Source organism: Eumetopias jubatus, unplaced genomic scaffold, assembly GCF_037043125.1.
Source record: "Eumetopias jubatus isolate StellerSeaLion01/CBP00866 unplaced genomic scaffold, mEumJub1_p1.0 scaffold_11, whole genome shotgun sequence".
NCBI lineage: Eukaryota > Metazoa > Chordata > Mammalia > Carnivora > Otariidae > Eumetopias > Eumetopias jubatus.
In genome coordinates this window covers 29606880-29630315 of record NW_028274817.1, presented here as the reverse complement: position 1 = coordinate 29630315, position 23436 = coordinate 29606880, and the positions used below count along the sequence as shown (strand labels likewise).

Here is a 23436-nt window from a genome sequence, read left to right as displayed (position 1 = left end):
GTGTGGTGCTGCGTGGTGTTAGGTTGTATTTCAGCCTCCAGTTTTTTTCCCCCTTGGTGTACAGTTGTATTATTTAGTAGTATTACCGGTTATTTATATGATAGAATAACCAAAGGGTTTTCATAAACTGCATGTCCTCTGGAAGTAAAATCAAAAGGTTATCTTATTCCCAGATATCACATTTACTTCCACAATTCCCTCCCTTTTCTTCCTTTTCTCAATATTTTTACTAAGAAACATGTATGCAGGAATGAAGAACATAAAAGCACCTGGGTTCTAATTATCGTAATCATTCTATTTTACTTATTTTCTATTTTTATGTTTAAATATTTTTTAATATTATAATAATGCAGGATATAAAAACATAAAATAATTTGATAATTATCAAAGACCTTAAAAATAGCTAGATATGAATAATAAATTCTAGAATATATTAATAAAATAGGAGACAAACAACTCTAATCTTTAAATCCTGACTGTATAACTTAGGGTAAAAATCAAAGATTATATTGAGACTATATGATGTGCCTCCCTGTTTTGGGAAAGAAATAAACAAAGGGAGATCATTTTTGACCCCGGTGGTATTTCATTCTGAGAGATAATGGATCTGTTAACAACTACAGCGCAGCTCACTGTTTTTCTTTTCCCACAAGGTAGAAAGTGGGCAAACATGGAAGGGGACTGCTAATGTGCACAGGGTTTCTTTTTAGGGTGATGAAAATATTCTAAAACTGGGATGATGGTTTTACAACTCTTGAGAAATACTATAAACTATTGTATTGTGCCCTTTTTAAATGGGTTTTATGGCCCATGAATTCTCTCAATAAATTTGTTTAAAAAAAAAAAAAGGGCCTAAGAGACACATGAAAAAAAAACAACAACAGAAAAAGAAAAGTAGTTGAATACCACCACAGCCCAGGGAAAGTAAGTTGGGGGCAGGGGGAGGGAAAAAGGGAGGGGGGTGGGGCAAGGAGTGGGGGGAGATGCACAGCTGACTTCTGATCTCCACTCTAGTAGAGTGCGTGTGCACGCACACATACGCACACACTCTCACACCACATACTGTGATAACCAGGGACAAGCCTCTGGCAGCTTTTTTAAGGTCATGGATAAGACCATAACTGCTTTGTTTCTTGAGAACTTCATAGTTCTGCTCCTCTTGTAAATGTTGACCTTGCTTGCTGAATATTTGGTTTTTGCTCATTAGATTTCTCTTTCTTCTGCTCTTCCTTTTTGATTTTTAAAAGCACATTTGTAATAACCAGTACACAGTCGTGTCACATCTTCTCTTTATCTTTTGTGCGTGTAAAGTCGTATTCATTTTTTTCTGAAAAAATCTGCTTCTGGATCTTTCTCAATGGATGTGTTCTAGTTACTTTGTCTTGTCTGGTAAATATTTTAGTCACTCTGTATGCATTTAAATGTTGAACTCTTATAAGTCCACACTCTTCAGGTCCTCTCTTGGCTTTCTTTGTTGGTTCATGAACGGTAGCAAGTTAATTTCAACAAAAAGATGACAGACCTCTACACTTTTATATGGAAGTACAGGCATTCTACAGAATGAATTTCCTTTTCTATTTGTGGCTATATTTTATTCACTGGCAGTAATTCACTGTTTCAGAGTCTTAGTCATTTGCCAGACTTTTTGTTGTTGTTCTTATCGTCTTGTTTATTATTTCCTGAGAAAGGGAATCCGAGTCAGGGGTAATCAGTTAATCAGTTACACAGTCCGAATTGACAAGAAGACTGTCCTCTTGTAAAAGAAAAGCATTTCCCTTGAGAGGATGAGGGAAAGCTACTTTCCCGCTCTTTTCATCTGTATCCTGGCTTTTCTCTTTATTCCAGACCCGCACGTGGAACTTTGGATGTCACCTTGAGGCTTTTTGGCATCATACTCCTTTGTACCTGTAGATTCACTAGCATCCTTCTTCCCAGTGGATCGTTCGGTGGGAGGTGTCTGCTTGCTGCCATCTCTTACAGAAAACCCAGTGCTGTAATGAGCAACACTACTCTTTGATATTTTCCCACTTGGTTTTAAAGGAGAGTCAAAAGGAAATCCAGTTAAAGGGGACTTTTCCTTACTCTGTGTAAAAGGGGGAAATGAACTTCCATTATAATCACGCATATTTTCCTCTGAAGTTTCAGATATGACTTGAGTAGTGGGGTGTTCTGTGGTAGAAATACTGGAAAGGCTCCAAGAGAAGTCAATCTGAGTTTCACACTTTTGTGTGGAGGTCTTCTGGGTGAAGATCAGTTTCCTTTTTGGCTGGCCAAACTTGTCTTCCTGAACGTTTGAAACATCTTGAAATCCATTCCCCTGTTCAGGATCAAGGGTAGATGTTAAAGGAAGACCTTCAGGTGACTTCTGACTGGCACTGCTCTTTGTGGCAGGCTTACTGCTATTAGAAGAAAGCTTCTCAGAAGAGATCTCTGGGTTCTCGAAGAGGTCCTGACTGTAAAATGGAATCGAAAACTTTGGACTTCGTTGTTGTTCCATTTGTCCAGATTTCATCCATTTAGTACTTGACTGATTTATCAATCTGTTAGGCAGATGCACCTGAGTTCCTGGGGAAGGCTCCCTGACCGAAAAAACTGGCACAGACCTTTGAGTAGAGGGAATGAATTCCTCATCATCGTTATCAGAAGAAGAAGGGGGAAGCGCCTGCACAATCAGTTTTAGTTTTGCAGAAAGCTTTTTATTTTCTTCTCTTAACCTATTCCTTTCTTCAGTAAGCTCAGCAATAAACTTAAGATTTTGTTGTTGGATATTATAAAATTCTTGCTGTAGTGTGTTCCTGTAGGTTTCATTCAGCAAACAGCGGTCACATGTTTTTGCACTTAACTGATCTTGCAAGTCACAAATGGTCCTACTGAGGACTTTCTGTTGCTTGGTCAGCTTTTTAATTTTGGCTATGGAGCCCGTCCACCTTCCATCTGCCAATCGCTCTTTCCTCAAATTGGCTAATTTTGCCTGTAAACGGTGTAGCTCTTTGTCATGGAGCTCTTTTAGCATTAGCCAGGTTTTCTTAAAATCGTCGGACGACGTGTCACATACACTAAACTGTAATTTATCTCTTCCCGAAGGTTTCTTACCACCGCCCCTGTCTCCTCCACCCATGTTCCCTGCCTGCATCATGTCTCACCGATTTGGGATTTGGAAACGGTTGAGACGGGCCAGCGGCTTGACAGCGCTACCGCCGTTGCCGAGAAAATGGCGGAGTTGCTGCTGACTAGAACTAAGCCGCGGCTGGGATGAGGCCGTCACCCCCTTTACAGACCTTCTGCGAAGCTGTCTCTGGGCACAAGGCTGGCGCAGGCGTAGTTCAGGGACGGGCAGAAAGTCCGGGTGTTTGGGGCGGAAAGAAGGCACCAGGCTTTTGGTGGGAAGAGCTGGTGCGCGGGAGAGGGAAGATGGCGCCTTCACGCCGCTCTTCGACGAGAGGCCGAGAGACCGGAAACCCAGTGGCTTCTGGGAGATCTGGGCTTCTCTGAGCAGCCGGGCAATCAAAAGCGGGAGTGGGGGAGACCGGAAGTCCCTGTTCGCTTTATTTTTTAAAATAAATCTAACTTGTTGCCATGTTAGCATTTTTCTTCTTGAGGATCAGTGTTTTGGAAATTATCAACACTCATGGCTTTAAAAACAGTTGGAAGTAAAGTCAAAATCCCTACGTTCCTCCCTCCCCCCCCCCCCCCCCGTATAGCCCACGTCGCCTAGTCTTCCATCCCTCTCGCCCAGGTTGTTAGCTGCGTTGGCAGTTTCGTCATTTACCACTGTTGTGGTGCCTATAACATGTTTACGTTTAAGAGCTGCAGGCACCATTAGCTATATCTGAATAGCATAAAAAGAGAATGGAGAGGGGCACCTGTTTGACTCGGTGGGTAGAGCATGTGGCAGGATCTCGGAGTTGAGTTCTAGCCCCACTTTGGTTATAGAGACTACTTTAAAATAAAATCTTTTTTTAAAAAATTAAAAAAGAATGGAGAGTTAAGTGGCAGCAGTATTTTTTCTTTCTTTTTTCATCTCAGTAAATCACTATGTTGGAAGTAAAGAAGCAAGTCAAAAGAGAAGTATATGTGATAGATTTAAGGGACTTTTAAATCTGGAATAGTTCGATATATGCGTGTGGACATTTGGTTAAAAGATAAACAAGCACGTTTTTAAGAGTCTATTTGAGCAAAAATTGATTAGAATCCGGTAGTATCCAATCTAGCAGACAGAAAGAAGTCCTGAGGAGCTGTACAAAATGAGAGACTTGGCGGTAGAAGGGAGCTGGAGCAAGGCAGTTTATACAGGGAAAGAAAGTGGGTTGGTTATTGCAAAGTCACTTTTGTTTAAGGGATGCCTGGGCTCTATCAGGCAGATTACATTACTGGTGCTGATCAGATGATATCTAATTGACTGGTTTAAGATTCCATTCCCGGGAGAGCGGAAACTGTAATTGTCTTGGTTTGGTGATGTGGGGCTTAGCCTAAGCAACTCCGTTTTCATTCAGCCTGTTGTTTTGTTTTTAAGCCTGTGTGTGTGTATTTACATAATACCAGGACTTCAGAGTTTATAATGCAAAGGCAAAGAGGAAAAAAAAAAAAAACAAAACTCTTCTTCTAAAGTTTAAAGTTCTCAAACTTTTTGGTTCACAGAGCCCTTTGAGTAGCAGGCAAAGGTACTTGACCCTCCGTTTGGAAAGATACACATAAGCACACCGGGTTGCATAAAATTTTAGGAAGTTCGTTAAAAACTCCAGGTCTCTTTCCCTTCCTCTGTCCTCAGGGATGATATCAAGATTAGTATCAGCCATCCAAAAGAATATTTACAAAGTAAATAAAAATAATTGTTAAAATAATTACAGATAAAGCAGTACATTTGGAATTAATTCAAACAAGTACAGTGTGTGTATTGAACAATGAGCTGGGAGAGGACATAGATGAAACAACTGGCTGTGAGTTGGTGGTTGTTGAAGCTGGGTTATTGGTACTTTGGGTGGGGTGCACTGTGCTGTTTACTTATTTCAAGATCCACCACTTTATTTATTCCATTTTCAGATACTCTCTTAACTTACTGGAATAAAGTATCTCCTCAGGAGCTCATAAACATTCTCATACTTCTAGAGTAAGTTATATTAATTTATTTTCATAAATGTTCTCCTTATTTGGAGGATAAAATATTACCTTTTTTTCCCAACAGTGTATTTGCCAATAACATAGGAAATATTCAACTATTTTGGTAGCATTGAGGCTATAGCACACAGGTTTTTCAGACAGATGGAAGAAAATGTGGAGATGGAATACTTATGATATCAGAGAAATTAGCTAATAATAGATCATTGTTCAGCCCAGCAGCAGTCTTGCTGTGATCTGGAAAACTAGAAGTGGCATCAGCTGTCCAAAAGCATTCATTTGGAGCAGATGCTGGCTTAATGGAGCAGCTTCAATGACTGGAATGTAGAATTTGTACTCCTCTGTAGAGCTGACTAATTCTCCCGGCATCAGAAATGCATATAGATATAGATATAGATGTATGTATATATGTGTATGTCTACCTACCTATCTATATGTAATCTCCATTCCAAGGCAATTGGGGGAAAATCCAGTCTTGTTTCCTAGGCAGAGGTGGGAAGTTGTCCCAGATTGTTTGCTGAGCTATCTGTAATCCTTACTGAAAGCCAAAAGAAAAATTAGAATGAAATCTAAGAAATTTTTAGATAAATAGCACACAGGGGCTCCTGGCTGGCTCAGTCGGTAGAGCATGCGACTCTTGATCTCAGGGTCATGAGTTCAAGCCCCAGGTTGGGCGCAGAGCTTACTTTAAAAAATAAATAAAGAGCACGCGTGAATGATGTTTTTACGTGCATGTCTTTCAAAACAAAAAGGGGATAATCGGTATGTGCAGTTTTGCAGACGTCAGCAAACAAAACGGCAGTTACGATTTTTAAAAACTATACCTTAATATTTACTAATGAAAATGTATGATGCTGGGGGTTTGCTTCAAAAAAAAATACAGGATGTAGGGAGGGTGGAGGGAGAGCAGGGCACCTGTTCAGAGTAGAGGATAAACAAGAATGGCCCTAAGCTGATAACCGTTGAAGCTGGTGGGTGCTTGGTACGTGGGAGTTGAGTACACTATCCTCCCAGCTTCTGGATGTGTTTGAGATTTCTGAATAACAGAAGGTATTTTAATGCCATTATAAAAATATAGCAATTGCTCCAATTTTTAGGGCTTGAGAAACTTTTTTTTTTTTTTTTTTTTTAGGTATTAATGGCTCAACTAGAGATCTTTGCTATGAAACATTATTGAGCACGATGTAGAATCATCATTTGCATTGACAGGCTTTTTAAATGTCGTTGAATTGTATGTGAAGACATGGAGCTTTTTGTTGCTAATGTAGTTGTGGCAAATAAATCTAGAAAGATATAATATGGCAAAGCCTGCAAGTAGTTATGTGTATACGTCTATACGCCAAAACTTATTATTGCAATATGGTTTAAGGAGGCCATTCTTTGTAACACATGAGTTTTCAAATATTACTTGTTAAAATGCAAAGCGTGGCAATATCTTACTAACCATGCTGTTGTTTTTCTTTCTAGAGTGTGTTTGTTTCACTTTAGATACATGGGGAAAAGAAACATAGCAAGGTAATTCCCGTTGCAAGTTCCACTTTTTTCCCTTCCTTCCAACAGGTGGCAGTCTTGATCATGCCATGTAAAACCTAGATTCTTCATTTTGCATTAACATGAAGTTACCCGTGATTTATTTAACATGTCTCAACTCAAACTGTAAATTAAACTAGTGTGAACTGACATGTTTTTAAGTTTCCCAAAGGGTAGTGGCTAGCCTGCTACGTGGAGCTTCTGTTCTGATCCTAGAACGGACGCGTGAGGCGAGAAAGGGCCTAGATCCAGGGGAAGGCAGGAAGTCATAAAGAGGGAACAACTGTAAGGTCTGTACTTTTATCAACAACCTATCAATATTGACTTCAGTTGCTAAGGTAAATAGAAAGCCGCAGCAGCGGCTGGGACCAGTACTCTCTATTAGCTGTTCTCTTCTTTTTGCCACCTAAGTCTTTGTTAGCATTCTTTTTTTTTAAGATTTTATTTATTTGTTTGACAAGAGAGAGAGACAGCCAGAGAGGGAACACAAGCAGGGGCAGAGGGAGAGGGAGAAGCAGGCTCCCCACTGAGCAAGGAGCCCGATGCGGGGCTCGATCCCGGGACCCTGGGATCATGACCTGAGCCGAAGGCAGATGCTTAACAACTGAGCCACCCAGGCGCCCCTTGCCACCTAAGTCTTAATGAAATAAATACTTCAAAACATGTTTGAGGGACCCTAAGGAAAAGATTCCTTATTTCAGTAAGATCTGCTTTTAGGGGGTAGAGTTAAGGAGCTCAAAAAGAATGTCCTTTTTTAAAAGTTAAATGCCATGGCACTTCCAAAAACTAAAGGGGCACTTTGGATGGAGTTTATTGATGAGTGTCGGGAACATCCTAATAATGGGTAATTCAGGTGACCATGTCCGCTGCCTTTCCCCGTGACTCGGAGTCGGCACGGTGACTACCACCCTGAGCCTTAACCTCTATGATTCTGCCTGTTCTCCCACTCCATTTACTAGAGGACGGGCAAACTCTTTTTCTTCCTGAGTTGCCATATGACCCAGCTGTAATTTTTTTTTTTTTAATGGAATCTTTAAACTGAAGGAAAACAGAAGTTGGCACATCCTAGTAACAGACATGTTTAACGTGTCTGATCCAGGTTTAACTCCAGGCCAGAAACAGATTAGATAGGCATTCCTTCTTGCACACCCAACCCCAGGAATACTCCGCATCCTCATTTCCACTCTGAGTATCCCTCCCACGATTTTCTGTGACTCTGGCCCTTCCTTCCTCGCCTTTTGAGAAAAGACTGCATCTTATGGAGTGTTGGCCACTTGACTCTGATTTTTTTGAGGAGAAGGAGGGAAGGAAGAAGGTTTTTCTAAATCCCTTAGTTATATTCTCATAGCAAAAGCTCTTTTATTTATTTTATTTTTTTTTAAAGATTTTATTTATTCATTTGACGGAGAGAGAGATAGTGAGAGCAGGAACACAAGCAGGGGGAGTAGGAGAGAGAGAGAAGCAGGCTTCCCGCGGAGCAGGGAGCCCGATGCGGGGCTCGATCCTAGGACCCCGGGATCATGACCTGAGCCGAAGGCAGACGCTTAACGACTGAGCCACCCAGGCGCCCCGCAAAAGCTCTTTTAAATATACACTAAAACTTCATACAATTTCCAGTGCTGCCTCATTTAAGCCAAGTAATAGTAGATAGAATAGTGAACACAGTATACTGTTTATGTGGAAACCTAATCATTTATTAAGTTTTTTTTTTTTTTAAGTAACACTGAGATCTAGTACGAAGAGTACTCCATTTCCTAACTTTAAAATTTATTTTAGGGTGCACGATGCCTGGCTGTCAAAGCACTTTGGAATAGACCGAAAATCGCAAACCATGCCAGCTCTTCGAAACAGATCAGGGGTGATGCAGGCCCGACTTCAGCATCTTAGCAGCCTGGAAAGTTCATTTACACTTAATCACAGTAAGTGAAAATGTGGGTAGTCTACCCATTTGAAACATACATGTAATGCTATGTAACCCTGAAGAAATTCTAGCTTAAATCACCAATACGATTGGAAGTGACTTCACATACATGGTTGTATTTGCGTGTCTCTGTGTTTATTTACAATCCTTTCATCATACAGGAATATCTCATAAAATATGTGTGGATTTTCCAGCGGTTTGTCGGTAATGGTGGTTTTTCTCTTAGTTCAGTATTAAAGAAACTGTTTTTTTCCCCACTGAATTGCTGTTGTCATCATATTATTTTACACTGGATATCCTTCATTCCTACTGTTAAACTTCAGTGCAAATAATGGCATCTTAATGTAATAGTATCTATAATATTTGTTTTAGTATATATAATGTCTGTTCATTCAATGATTTTAAGGAATTACACCTGCTGAGCTGACTGCAGAAATGAAAGAACTGTAGATACTATTTTGACAAAGGTATATTGCACATGTATTGAAATATTGACAAGGAAAATAGGACAAGGAGAGAAATGTTGACCAGCCAGGGAAAGCTAGAGGGTTATATAAATGGAAGCTATCCTCTGAAAAGCAAATATTAATAAAAAGTCAAAGAGAAATCTTTCATTTCCATATAGTCCTCTGGAGCCAGCCAAACAGGTTTTGTGATAAGGACTAATAATAAAAACAAATGTCCTGAGCAGATGGACCCTGAGCCAATAATAGGCTCAAGAACTTTAAAAAAAAAAAAAAATGCAAGTTTTACAGCCTTCGGCTTTGCTCTTGTCACTTGTAAAAATATAATGGTCCTACTTCCTTCGGTTGGACCAGATGTTTTGTTTTTCTTCTGATGTAGAAACAAGTCCCCTAACATTGGCATAATTAGAAACACCTGGCCATAGGGCACCACTGTATGTGAAGTCACCTACTGTCTACGATTTCTCATTTTTGCACACCTAATTTCCTCTGTTACTCCTAGTCACATCACCATCGTTATCCCCTAGTTACATCGCCCAAGTTTATCCCTGAAATCTTGTCTCCAAAGGAGCGGAGACACCTAATTATGTGTTGCAGAGCTGTTGATACAGAGCTGAAGTAAGAATGAGTGGAATTGATTAACCAGGATCATATTTGATTAAGGAATAAATACAGTGAAGCTCATTAGGTCCGCGGATATTGAGAGCCTCCTTCTTGCCCATCTCTCTCTCAGTCTTTGTTGGGGGCGGGGGGAAATCATTCCAAACTGTCACGTGATTCTCTGCGATGGGCAGTTTTCATTTACCTTTTTTTTTTTTTTCTTTAATCTTAGGCTCTGCAACAACCGAGGCAGACATTTTCCATCAGGCGCTTCTTGAAGGCAACACTGCTACTGAAGTTTGCCTAACAGTGCTAGATACCATCTCATTTTTCACCCAGTGCTTCAAGGTAAAGATGAGAAGTCAGAATCCAGTTGGTGTCATAAAGAAAACATTATACACAAACTAATTAGTCAGAGGAGGCGTAATGCAGTGAAAAAGCCCCGAATGAACAGTCCGGAAACTTGGATGACAGACCTTGTTTGGCTACCGTGTGACCTTGGGAATTCACGGAGACTCCCTTGCCACATCCACAAAGGGAGGGGTTTGGACTCATTTGCTCTTAAGCTTCCTTCTACCTCTGAACTTCTGCTGTTTGATTCTTGTGTGTGTGTTTAAAACCCGTTTTCTGTCACACTTTTATTAATCTAGCCAGTAATTTTTAGCTCGAATTCAGATTGAACCGGTTTGCCCAAATACCCTTGGTGATGAGGTATTTTGTCAGGCTTGACGATGCCCAGGCAGGCTGGCTGGCTTCCCTGGCCAGGCATTCAGCGCTTTTTCTCAGATGTTTGCCTCTCAACACAAATCGGCATTGCTAGGATTTTAAAAAGAAGGAGGTAAAAGCCATGATCTTGCAGGGTTGTTGAGGGAGTAAAATGAGATAATAGGAGAGTGCTTTGAAGAGTAAAAATTATGTAACTCACGTAACGTAACAGCGGGAGAACTCAAAAGTGAAAAATCTTGCTTGCTTTCCCCTGAGTTACAATCAGTTATTTTCTTCCCTCTTCTCTATGTAATGCAGTTAGTTGCTTCAGCCCTCCAGGTTTACTTTTTTTTTGAGAGAGTGGGCAGGGGAGGGACAGAGGGAGAGAAAGAAAGAGAGAGTCTTAAGCAGAACCCACGCCCAGCATGGAGCCCACTTGGGGCTGGATCTTACAACCCTGAGCTCATGACCTAAGCCGAAGGCAGACGCTTCCCCGACTGAGCCAGCCAGGTGCCCCAAAATGTATTTTTTTTTAATGTTTTGTAGAGTCAACTTTTAAATAACGACGGCCACAACCCGTTAATGAAAAAAGTATTTGATATTCATCTGGCTTTCCTTAAAAACGGACAGTCTGAAGTGTCGCTGAAACATGTTTTTGCCTCACTGCGAGCTTTCATCAGTAAGGTAAGGAGGACAGCTTTATAGATGTGAATGGGCTCCCTCCGTGCGTGGCAGGCAGGTAAGCGGGCAATGCGGGCCCCTGGAATGACATCCACGAACCTCAGGTCACAAAGCTGTTAAGTATGGCCCCTTGCAAGTATGGGTGCAGAACAGCAAAATACACGAAGATGGCCCAACCAAGAACCCGGTGAAGTCTGAACATGCTTTTTATTTCATGTCGCCATTCCTTCCGCCTTTCAGCAGGCTCCTATGAAAAGTATCATTTCCGGATTACCAGCTTCAACAGTTTTTCTTCCAGTTTGCTTCTTTTTGAAAGTACTCTCATGCCGAGGATATAGAAGTTAATCTGCGTGCTCCTGTAAAAGCCCATGGAAAGCGGAGTCCAGGTTGTCTAACCCCAGGGTCTTGTATCATAGCCTGCAAATGGTAGGCACTCAATACGAGTTCGGACGAATGAATTCTGCCTTCCAATGCCAATTGTGTCTGCGGGTTCTAAATGTTCAGGCTGCTTACCTCATCTCAACACAAACCTCAGACCAGGCTTTTAGGAATAAATCTGACTGAAACAGATAGCCAAAATTTATTTCTGGTCCATTTTTGATAGCTTTTAAACGTAATAAAAAGCATCATAAACCAGGATGGAGTTACAATTACGGAAAGCTACAGTCGAGGCCTTAACTCTGGTATGAAACTCCAACAAGACAAAGAAATTCAATTAATTGATTTGTGTAGTAGAATAGCTGAGCCTGGAAAACTTTTTTGTCATCATTATTTGTGTGGTAGCTTATTGCATTTACTCGATATGGAACTTGGGTGGATTTGAAGGTTGTTTTGTAATTGCCACTCCTTAATATAATTTTTTTATTTTAAATTTTTTTTAAGATTTTATTCATTTGGGAGAGAGAGAGCACGAGCAGAGGGGCAGAGGGAGAGGGAGAAGCAGACTCCCCGCTGAGCAGGGAGCCCGACGTGGGGCTCGATCCCTGGTCCCTGAGATCATGACCCGAGCCTAAGTCAGACACTTAACCGACTGAGCCACCCAGGCACCCCAATATGATTTTCTTAAAAGATTATTTATTTGAGAGAGGGAAGAGCAGAACAAGCAAGAGAAAACACGAGTGGGGGGAGGGGCAGAGGAAGAGGGAGAGGCAGGCTCCCCGCTGTGCAGGGAGCCCAGTGATGCCAGACTTGATCCCAGGGCCCTGGGATCATGACCTGAGCCAAAGGCAAATGCTTAACCCACTGAGCCACCCAGGCATCCCTCCTTAATATAATTTTTGAATAAAGAAGTATGTGGAGAACTGAATTCAACACAGGCATGATATAAGCAACTAAGGGAAAGAGATTCAGAAATAATTCATCGACTATAAACAGTGACCGGGTAGGAAGTTACTGGTGTTAGACACTGTGTCAGGGATACAGTCCGAGGGCTTATTGTCCAGTAGAGGGAAACATACATATATGTAGGCACATCCACAAATACTGCTAGAATAAAAGAAGTCTATACAGGGAACTGAGGGTGGGCAGGAGGAGGGAAATGTTCTAATTTAGCACAAGTTTCTCCGTAGCTGTAGAGATAGAACTTAGTATGGACTGAGTGAGAGATGAGACTGAAGAGGTTAATGGGAACCAGATGATTATATACTCCTCTTAGGAGTTAGACTTCGTCTTTGAGCCCTCAGGGAGCATGGAACCAACACAACCAAACCAACCAATACAATTGGATTTGTATTAAAAGCAGATCAGTGCGGGCGGGGGGAAAAAAAACTCTGAAAAGTAGTGTGGAAGGTGGATTGGTGGCCATATTAAATAAACGCAGGAAAAAGGCTTACTACAGTAAGCTAGATAAGAGATGAGGACCTCAAGTATTAGTGACAGTGACAGTGGAGGTGGAGAGTCAAAGGCAGACATAAGACATGGTAAAGAAATTGAATTGATGGGATTTGGTCATCAGTTCGCTGATTGGATGGTGAAGTGTGGTGGGTAATGTGAAATCTAGAGAAAAGACTACATTTGGGGTAAAAGTTAATGAGTTCTGTTTTGTGGACATGTTGGATTAAAGGTGCCTTTAGGACATCCAGTTGGAGCTATTAGGATTGGCGGTTGGATATATAGATCTTTGCTCTGGAGAGAGATCTGGGTTAGAAAGCTAGATTTGGAGTCATCAACCATCCACCCACCCACCCACCCATCCATCCATCTATCCATTCATCCACTCATCCATCCATCCACCCGTCCCCCCGTCCACCCGTTCATCCGTCCATTCATCCATTCATCCATTCGTCCATCCATCCATCCTATATTTATTGAACGCCGTTTCTCTGGCACTGTACCAGGTACTACAGATACAATGGTGGGGATACAAAAGAAACATAGTCTCTGCCCTCATGAAGCTTCTAGTCTAGTGGGGTTGGGGAAAGAAAATAAACGAGTAAATAAAATAGTAATTATAAGTTCTAGGAAGGATCTAGAGTAGAGATTACTCTAAAAAAAAAAAAAAAAAGGATTCCTGTAACGTGGAACTTCCTAGTTAAACTCAAGATTCCCAAGGAATAATTTGTAACCTCTACACCCAACGTGGGGCTCAAACTCATGACTCCGAGATCGAGAGTCACATGTTCTACTGACTAAGCCAGCCAGGAGTCCCAGGAATCTACTCCTTTTTATCGCCTTAACACCAAGTGCCAACGTGCAGGGCAGATAATGCATGTTTAATGACTGCTTTTTGACTGGCGCTCTAGCTTCACACTCCCTGAAAAAAATCCATCGTGTACACTTGAAGCAACTTACTACTTGCTTGCCTTGGCATGGAAGCATGGGAGATTGTAACCAGCCTATGTTGTATGAACAGTTTATCTTCCACAAAGAAGACCGAATACATTTTCAGAGTAATAGCCACTTGGCTGTTTTGACGATTTGCATCACTTTTGTACTCTCTTTCTAATGCCAAAATGTATTTTACTCAACACTTGTTTATGAGTAGAAGATGCACGCGCATATGTTTGTGGGTATACACTTCACCTCTACCTCATTTTGTTAAAAGATCAACTTTACTTGATGGATAGATTCCCAGTATAATTTTTTCAGCATTTGGGAGTTCATAATGTAAGGAACTCTTTAAATAGAAAGCAGAAGAGTAAGCAATGCAGATTGTCCTTCCCATTTTCAGAGCCCAAACTGACACCCATCAATCATTCATCATCTCAGCCATTCATTAATTTAATACATATTATCAAGAACCTACTCGTCATCTTTTCCAGAGCATCGTGAGCTCTTCTCAGATCTGTCGCATTTATAGTCAGTACCACACATTTTTGTAGTGACCTGTCACACGGACTTGAATTGTTCTGTTATTTTTTTTTTTAAGGTTTAATTTATTTGCTTGAGAGAAAGAGCAAGTGAGAGAGACTGAGCGAGCATGAGCTGGGGGGGGGGCGGTGGCAGGGGAGGCAGGGAAGGGCAGAGGGAAAGGGAGAAGCAGGCTCCTGGCTGAGCAGCCGGACTTGGGCCGATCCCTGGACCCCGGGATCATGACCCAAGCCAAAGGTCATGACTGAGCCACCCAGGCACGCCAGCACCCAGTAGTTTTGAGTGAGAATATAGTAGGCATTTGATAGTTGATTGATTTTTGTCATTGGGTTTTCAGATACTTACTTATGTTTTTACTGTTCTTTAGTTTCCCTCAGCCTTTTTCAAGGGAAGGGTGAACATGTGTGCTGCATTTTGCTATGAGGTTTTAAAGTGCTGCACCTCGAAGATTAGCTCAACCAGGAACGAAGCATCTGCACTTTTGTACCTTCTGATGAGAAACAACTTTGAGTATACCAAAAGGAAAACCTTTTTGAGGACACATCTTCAGGTCTGTGAAAATCAAAGCTCCTGTTCTTTCTTTCTTTCTTTTTTTTTTTTTTTTAAAGATTTTATTTATTTATTTGGGAGAAAAAGAAAGATAGAGAGAGCATGAGCCGGGGGAAGGGCCAGAGGCAGAGGGAGAAGCAGGCTTCCTGCTGAGCAGGGAGCCCGACGTGGGGCTCGATCCCAGGACCCTGAGATCATGACCCCAGCAGAAGGCAGGCACTTCACCAACTGAGCCCCCCAGGCGCCCCCCCTACCTGGGTTTAAATCCCAGTTCAGCTCCTTACTTACTGTGTGACCCTAGGCAAGGGACTCAGTCTGTCTTCAACTTTTGCCTTATCTGTAAAATGAGGCAGGTGTGGTTCACCTTGCTGGGTTACCGTGAGGGCCAAACAGAAAGTGTGTGTAATGTCAGGCCCTGTGCCTGGCATGTGTGTAAGGGACACTTAGTGCATGGTAGTTGTCATTTAATGTCTACATTTCTTTTGCTTGTTGGATGAAACCACTCTGAGCCAGACCACAGATGGGACTTCTTGACTCACTAGGCAGCTTTGCCCTCTAGGAAATCCTTGGTTGTATTTCCATCTTCTTCCCTGCCACAGTCTGTTCTATTGGTGTTTTATTGGAGCCTGGGTTAGAAACGGGGAAGCAGCCATAAGTGGCTTTCTAGAAACGTCATCGGGAATGGGAAAATCTGATAGAGGTAGATACTTCCTATAAAAATCTGCCACGTGGTTACTTAGGGATATGAGGGCCAGCATTACCTGTTAGGGCTTCTGCTATTTGCTTTCATGAGGCACCGCTTAAAGACCGCCTTCCCCAAAACACTTTGGCAGTAACCGTGCCAGTGTACCTGAAATTCCCCATTAAGGTCGATTCTTCGGGGTCAGAGCATCCGTTCTCTCAAGTCATTTATGGAAATATAAGTGCATTAATAAATGTGAAGACTTAAAACCATCTCTGGCACATTGTAAGTGCTCAATAAAGGGTTAACTAGTATTATAATTAGGATCTCTCTCATTCTCATAACTGCGCTATCAAGTAGGTATTGTTAGCCTCCCCACAGGACAAATGAGGACAGTGAGGTGCAGGAGGGTGACATAACTTTCCCAAAGCCACACAGTGAATAATCGACTCTAGAGCCTGTGCTCACAGCCCCCACAAAACCCTGCTTCCCGTGAGTGGGGGTAAAGCCTCCAGCCATCAACACCGGAGCATGAATCACGTAAGCGATCATCCAAGGGAGCTTGAGAGATTCAGACCACCCCCTAAGGCCCTAATGTATCCGGCCATCTGAACTGGAGAGAGCCGAGTCAGAAACCAGGAAGGGAGCTGAGGGGCTGCAGTTGGGAGTCCAGCATGCTGAAATCGACTAGGGAAGGGCACTGAGAAACCATCCAAGAAAGATGCCATTTATTCCCAGCTTTGCCATGGTGACTAGCCAGAGGAGACCCGACCACTGTCGTGTCAGTTCATGATCTTGCAAGCTCTTTTAGCTCTAGCTGTGCTAGGAGTTGTGAACAGTTGTTAGCCTCTAACCAAGAAAAGGCTGAATAAACTTTGCAGTTGTGACCTTTTGAAGTTGCTCTTTCACTAGAAGAATTTAAACCCCTCATGTATGAAGAAAACGGATTATGATGGAACGGTGTAGCATTTTTATTTTATTTTAATTTTTTTAAGATTTTATTTATTTGAGAGAGAAAGCATGAGTAGGGGGAGTGGGAGAGGGAGAAGCAGACTCCCCACTGAGCAGGGACCCCCCGACACGGGGCTCGATCCCAGGACCCCGGGACCATGACTCGAGCTGAAGGCAGACGCTCAACCGACTGAGCCACCCAGGTGCCCAGTGCAGCATTTTTATAAAAGGAACATTTCATACGGGTGCTTATGGGCTTCCACAATGGTGAAGATAAGCAGCATTGGTTCAAAAGACATTCGAGAAACCGTGTGTGCTTCTTCCCACAGATCATAATCGCGGTGAGCCAGCTGATAGCCGACGTGGCGCTAAGCGGAGGATCGCGATTTCAGGAGTCTCTATTCATTATCAATAATTTTGCAAACAGTGACAGACCCATGAAGGTATGTTCTCACTGCAGGGAGTAGACTAGAACCACCTTCCGTGGCAGAGAAGCTTACACTCCTCTCGTTACACTGTCACTGGATTCACAACTCTTGATAGTGTCGAGTGTGTAGGACGTGGGCTTTGTCTTGTACAGCCCTGCGTCTCCAGCACCCAGACCACGGCCTGGTACGTGGTACATCTTCAAAATTAATCCGACTGGATGGAGGAATGACTCTTCTGTGTATACATAGTTATTACAGCTGGTGGGATTGGAATTTTTTTCTGAGCTTGATTTCTAAACTTGCTCAGAAAACAGATGGCTTTTTAATTTTTATTTATTTTTTTTATTATTAACATATAATGTATTACTTGTTTCAGGGGTGCAGGTCTGTGACTCATCAGTCTTACGCAATACACAGGGCTCCCCACAACACATACCCTCCCCAGTGTCCATCACCCAGCCACTCCATCCCTCCCACCCCCCCACCACTCCAGCAACCTTCTTTTTTGAGAGTTATTGCCATTTATGATACTGGTTACTGAAGCACTGGGTTTCAGGAATCCTCCGTTCACTGATTACGGCTTGCCCTAGATATGTATTGGAAAACCCAAGCCCACTCCTGTTGTTCTTAGGTATCAGCTGGCTGAGGCTGAGCCCAAGACCCTGACCACCATCCCTCTTTCTTACCTGTATACTCACAACCCATAACATTGTAAAACTGCATTTGTCTTGTTGCACGGAGAACATGTCCTGATCTTCAGTGATGCATGTGTGCAAGGGAAGAAGAATCTTTTGCCAATAGAAGACATTCCCTCCCAGAGGGATCATCCCCATTCTTGGGAAAGGTCATCCATCCTCCAGGATAATTTAACAATATTGTATAAAAAAAAAACTGGAAGGGAAAAAAAAAAAAGCTCCCAGTCACAGCATACTTGATGTTTAGGACACGTAGAATCCATGTACCAAAAAAAATTATTCCCATAGGAATGTTGCTTAGACTGAAAAAAACAAAAAACAAAAAACAAAACAAAACAAAAAACCCACTGAGTACCAGCCCTTCTCCAGCTGGGAAAGTTTGCTTTTCAGCCAGTTCTACTGGTTCTCTGCGAGATCAGTGTATGTTCCAACTAATCCCATGAGCACAGAAACAATTTATGTCATTTAGGATCTTCTACCGTGAAATTTATTTTTACCAGTTATTACCATTCTTAATTCTATGTTATGTAAAAGTTGGATTAGCATCTTTTTCAAAGTAAACGCGCTCTACTGTGGAAACGAGCTCTACTGTGGCTGACCTTGATAAGAACTCTTTGTCATGACTCATTTTTTAGTTGTATTCTGGTAGGGCTGTTATCACCAATAAACCCTGTAACAACAAGGTGTGCCTTTATCCCAGTAAATAAAATTGCTACTGGGGTATAAGAAGAAACTTTAATCTGAAACTAAGGATGTACCATATGTTGGCTAATTGAATTTAAATAAAAGTTAAAAAAAAACCATATTGGGCATAATTATTATTTTTAAAGGGATCAGGAAAGCACTTTTAAGAACTGTTTCCTCCACATTTGGTTATATTCATATTGGGAAGCTCCCTAACCCCTGTACTTGTCCCTCGCTCATCTTCTCTGAATCCTACAGGTAATTGTGATTAGTCCACTGGGGTTAAGAGGAAGTGATAGTACTTTCTTAATAGTGGCTGGGATAAGAGGAAACTGTGACTTAGTGGGTTTGGAGAACAATACAACACTCCGAGAGGCGCTAGTAAATTCTTGAGAGTGTTCTGTGATTCATAACCTTTTAGTTGTAGAAATGGAAATGTTTGCAGTATGGTTTTTACCTGAGTGTATATGGTAATTGGTGGATGGGATAGGTATGCTTGTCTGTGTGGGAGAGTGGCTGAGATGACTAGCCCTGGAGCCAGGATGTCTGGGCATAAATCCTGTCCCTACCACTTAACCAACTGTGACACTTAGGCTGAGCTATTTAACTGTGGTGTGCCTCAGTTTTCCCATTGGTTAAATGGAATTATAACAGTACTTATTTCATAGGGTTGCTGGAAAGATTGAAACATGTAAGGCACTTAGACCATCGCCTGATACATAGTAAGCTGTCAATTTTTAGTTACTCTTGTAACTAAAATTACACAATAATGGCAAATAATTCCCGTGGCCGTGGAATTTACAGTGGGCAAGCTAGAGTTCAGAGCCAGGTAGTCTGGTTCCAGAATCCATGCTTTTATGTATTGTGAGCATACTGCCTTCAGCCTTTGAAGCCTGAGCTAGTTGGACATTTTAAAAAGAATTAATTTAAAGCTCTTTAGGGGTCCCTGGGTGCTCAGTCAGTTAAGTGTCCGGCTCTTGATCCCAGTTAAGTCTTGATCTCAGGGTCATGAGTTCAAGCCCTGTGGTGGGCTCCATGCTGTGCTTGGAGCCTACTTAAAAAAATAAATAAATAAAGCTCTTTAGACATGTAATATACCAAGAACCAAATACCAAGAACCGTAACCAGGAATATAAATCATGTTATTCCCAGAATTGGATGCCAAGGCTTAGAGCACATTGATAATAATGTCTTTTTTTGTTTGTTTGTTTTGAAATTAGGCAACTGCTTTTCCCACAGAAGTCAAAGACTTGACCAAGAGGATCCGTACCGTTCTTATGGCCACTGCTCAAATGAAGGAGCATGAGAAAGATCCCGAAATGCTCATTGATCTCCAGTATAGCTTAGCCAAGTCCTATGCAAGCACCCCAGAGCTCAGGAAAACCTGGCTTGATAGCATGGCCAAGATTCACATAAAGAATGGAGATTTTTCAGAGGTGACGACTTAAGACTTTGTTCTAAGCACAGTCCTGCAAAAACCCTGGAACACGGGCTGACCGTTCTCTCTTTGTCCTCCTTTTTCAGGCAGCAATGTGTTATGTCCACGTGGCCGCTTTGGTTGCAGAGTTTCTTCATCGAAAAAGTAAGATATTTCTGTTCTTAGAGACAGGGAGGATTTCCATTAGCACGAGAGTTTTTATGTTTGTAGCTTGATGTCATCGAGCTCCGAAAACTATGTTCACGTTTAGCCCCATTCCGTGTTAAACAGAAGCTGTTATAAAAGAAAACCAGATTATTCATTTTGCCTTCTGCTTCCACTAAGAGTACAAGAATAAGTTAAGTAGCACAGGACCAGGCCTGATGCCCAGTGTTTATTTTTTCAAGACTGTCTCCCTGGAAGACTGCCACCGATTAAATTCTTCTCAGGGCTCATGAGAAGCCCGGGTTAATAGAGATCATTTGTGTTCCCCTCATCTCTCCCAACTTCACAAAAGCTGCCCACCGATGCTATCTCTGTAGCCACTTTCATGCACCAATACTTTGGTATTAAAAGGGAGTCAGCACATCCGCAAGATGGCCAAATAAGGTGTCCCTTGTTTGTATACCCTCCCCCCCAACCATTGGGCATCTATCCGGCACAAAAGTGCCTCTGCGGGAGCTGTGGGATCCAGCACTGTGTGCCAGGGGGCCTGGGGAGGAATCCCACCCATACATTACATAACAGGCAGTCGGACCTTGGTCCCCTAGCTGGCCCTAGCCCTTCTCAGCTGCGGTCTGAGAGCCCCTGGAGAACACTGCCTTAGACAATCATCCACAGATGAGAGGACCTGGGTGCAAGTCCTGGGGTCCAGTTGAGAAGTTCTAGCATGCCTTTGGAGCAAAACAGGTACAAATTCGGATGCCTTGGGGAGGGTAAGAGGACCAGTTTGACTTGACTCATGCCCCCCCCTTCCTCAAGGTGGCACAGCTCAGGGCCAAGAGAGACCTTCTCGCCCATGATTTCTTCAGTGGGAAAAAGTGAGAGCCTGTGAGTGGGCACCTGGCTTCCCCAGCAGTACAGGACCAGCCAAAGGGGCCTATTTCTCTCTTGCCCCGCCAGAGTCCTGGCTCATGAGCCGCATGACTGGCAGCAGGAAGAGGCGGGGAGTGCCGCAGATAGAACTCCTAGAGGGCACTAAAAAGACAGGGATCCTACTAGCTGCCTTGCAGGCCTCATTCAGAACCCCGCCAACAAGGCACTAGGGACACTTAGCTCATGGATTCCACTCCCCTCCCCCTGCCCCATCTAGCCCACAGGCACTCTCCGGACTCGGTGCATCTAAACCACATACTCCTTTATCCTATAGCCAGCTCCCTGTGTGTTCTCCTGATGTGTGGAGAGAGCAAGCTTTGGCAGACGACCAGAAAGCCATCCAGAATCTGTAGGCCACTAAGGGACCACAGACTTGAGCTTTAGCGCCACCCTTGACAGAGCAAAAGGGAGCCGTTAGCACCCGACCTGGTGTGTTGCATGATGGAGAGAAGGCATACAAGCTTAAGGAATTTGCCACAAAGGGGAGCATGATGTGTGAAGCAAGGATATCCCTAGTGGGTCTGGTAAAGCCGTAGACTCCCTAGCAGGGCAAATGGAAGGTATTTCTTTCCCAAAGTCAGTCAGTAAAGGTGGTTGGAGATGGCTGCTACTTTCAGATGCAAGACTTCAGGGAACAGGAAAAACAAAGGAAACATGACACCACCAAAGGATCACAGTCCTCTTCCAGTAACGGACGCCAAAGACCTGGAGCTCTGCAATTTACCTCATCAAGAAAACAAAAGAACTGTGTTAAGGAAGCTTAATGAGCTGCAATAAAACAGAAGGACAATGCAATGAAATCAGGAAAACAATACAAGAACACAACAAGAAGTTAAACATAGAAATTTTTAAGAAAACACAAATTCTGGCATTGGAGAATACAACGAATGAAGTGAAAAATGCAACCGAGAGCATTACCGGCAGAATGGATCAAGCAGAAGAACTAATCTGTGAATTAGAAACCAGGACCTTTGAAGGGATACGTGGGTGGCTCGGTCGGTTAAGCATCCGACTCTTGGTTCAGGCTCAGGTCACAATCTCAGGGTTGTGAACGTGGCCTCCACGCTCAGTGGGTTGTCTGCTTGAGATTCTCTCTCCTTCTCCCCCGGGTCCTCCCCTCTAAAATAAATAAATAAATCTTTTAAAAAAAAGGGGGGGGAGAAGAAGTCAGGACCTTTAAAATGACCTCATCAGAGGAGAACAAAGGACAAAAGAATGAGAAAGAGTGAAGTCTATGTGGGTGATCTTCGGGACAGCATCAAAAGAAACAACCCGTGAACTCTTAGAGTTCTCCAAGAAGGAGACAGAAAGCTTTTATTTCAAGAAATAATGGCTGAGAAACATCCCAAAACTAGGGAGAGATTTGGACACCCCCGTTCACGAGGCTCAGAGATCCCCCAAAAAACTCAGCATAAAGAGAGCTGCTTTAAAGACACATTATAGGGTGCCTGGGTGGCTCAGTTGGTTAAGCGACTGCCTTCGGCTCAGGTCATGACCCTGGAGTCCCGGGATCGAGTCCCACATCGGGCTCCCTGCTCAGCGGGGAGTCTGCTTCTCCCTCTGACCCTCTTCCCTCTCGTGCTATATCTCATTCTCTCTCTCTCTCAAATAAATAAATAAAATCTTTAAAAAAAAAAAGACACATTATAGTAAAACTATCAAAAGACAAAGAATCCGAGGGCAGCAGGAAAAATAAGTTTGTAACTTACAAGGGAACCCCATAAAGCTTTCAGTGGATTTCTCAGCAGAACCTTGCAGGCAAGGAGAGAGTGAAATGATCTATTCAGAGCGCTGAAAGAATAAAACTGCCAATCAAGAGCACTCTTTCCAGCAAAGTTGTCCTTCAGAAATGGACAGTTAAATGTTCCCAGGCAAACAAAAGCTGAAGGAGTTCATCACCACTAGACCTGCCTTGCAAGAAATGCTGAAAGGAGTTCTTCAAGCTGAAATGAAAAGATGCTAATCAATGACACAAAAACATATGAAATGGATACGTATGAATGGATAAAGATGTGGCACACATACACAATAGAATGTTATTCAGCGGCAAGAAAAAGGAAATCCTGCCAGTTTGGGCAATGTGAACGGACCTTGAGGGTGCTCTCTAAGTGGACTGAGTCAAAAAGCAAAAGACAAACACTGTATGATCTTACTTCCATGTAGTATCTAAAAAGCTGAATTCACAGAGGCAGAGAGTGGAATGGTAGTTGCCAGGGGCTGGGGGGTGGGGAAAACAGGGAAGATGTTGGTCAAAGGGTAGAAACTTTCAGTTACAAGATAATAAATTCTGGAGATCCCATGCACAGCACAGTGATTATAGTTAACGACACTGCGTTATATACTTGAAAGTTGCTGAGAGGGTAGATTTTAAATATTCTCATCTCCCCCAAAATGGTAATTATGTGTTGGTGTTAACACCGCTGTGGTGATCATTTTGCAATATACACATATTGAATCAACACACACACCTTAAACTTACATAGTGTTATATATCAGTTATGTTAATAGAGCTGGCGGGGAGGTGGGGAGTGGCTCCGGGAAGGGGGGAGGGTGAGAAACAAAAAGGGAGTCAATGGTCTTGAAGGGCTTCGGATCCAGCAGGTCTAATTG

At 42.6% G+C, this 23436-nt stretch overlaps 2 protein-coding genes across 6 annotated transcripts in view; one reads left to right on the top strand and one right to left on the bottom strand.

Annotated features, from left to right (window-relative positions):
* DOCK11 (dedicator of cytokinesis 11) overlaps nt 1–23436 on the top strand; it is a 185504-nt gene that overhangs the window by 123805 nt on the left and 38263 nt on the right. For all 5 annotated transcript variants that reach the window (XR_003606828.2, XM_028087762.2, XM_028087761.2 and 2 more), the window contains 9 exons: nt 5041–5107; nt 6583–6630; nt 8422–8564; nt 9863–9978; nt 10882–11019; nt 14693–14875; nt 16837–16950; nt 19535–19750; nt 19839–19896. Coding sequence is in view for 4 of the 5 variants with exons in the window: in XM_028087762.2 (XP_027943563.1) it covers nt 5041–5107; nt 6583–6630; nt 8422–8564; nt 9863–9978; nt 10882–11019; nt 14693–14875; nt 16837–16950; nt 19535–19750; nt 19839–19896 (1083 nt within the window). In the remaining variant the exon portion in view is untranslated. The remainder of the gene's footprint in view (nt 1–5040; nt 5108–6582; nt 6631–8421; nt 8565–9862; nt 9979–10881; nt 11020–14692; nt 14876–16836; nt 16951–19534; nt 19751–19838; nt 19897–23436) is intronic.
* LOC148162996 (uncharacterized) lies at nt 1796–3133 on the bottom strand. Its single transcript, XM_088028670.1, has one exon. It carries the CDS (start codon nt 3131–3133, stop codon nt 1796–1798), a length of 1338 nt encoding a protein of 445 aa, XP_087884796.1.

Coding starts and splice junctions, on each gene's coding strand:
- LOC148162996 (XM_088028670.1), bottom strand. CDS start 3,133: ATGCAGGCAGGGAACATGGGTGGAGGAGACAGGGGCGGTGGTAAGAAA.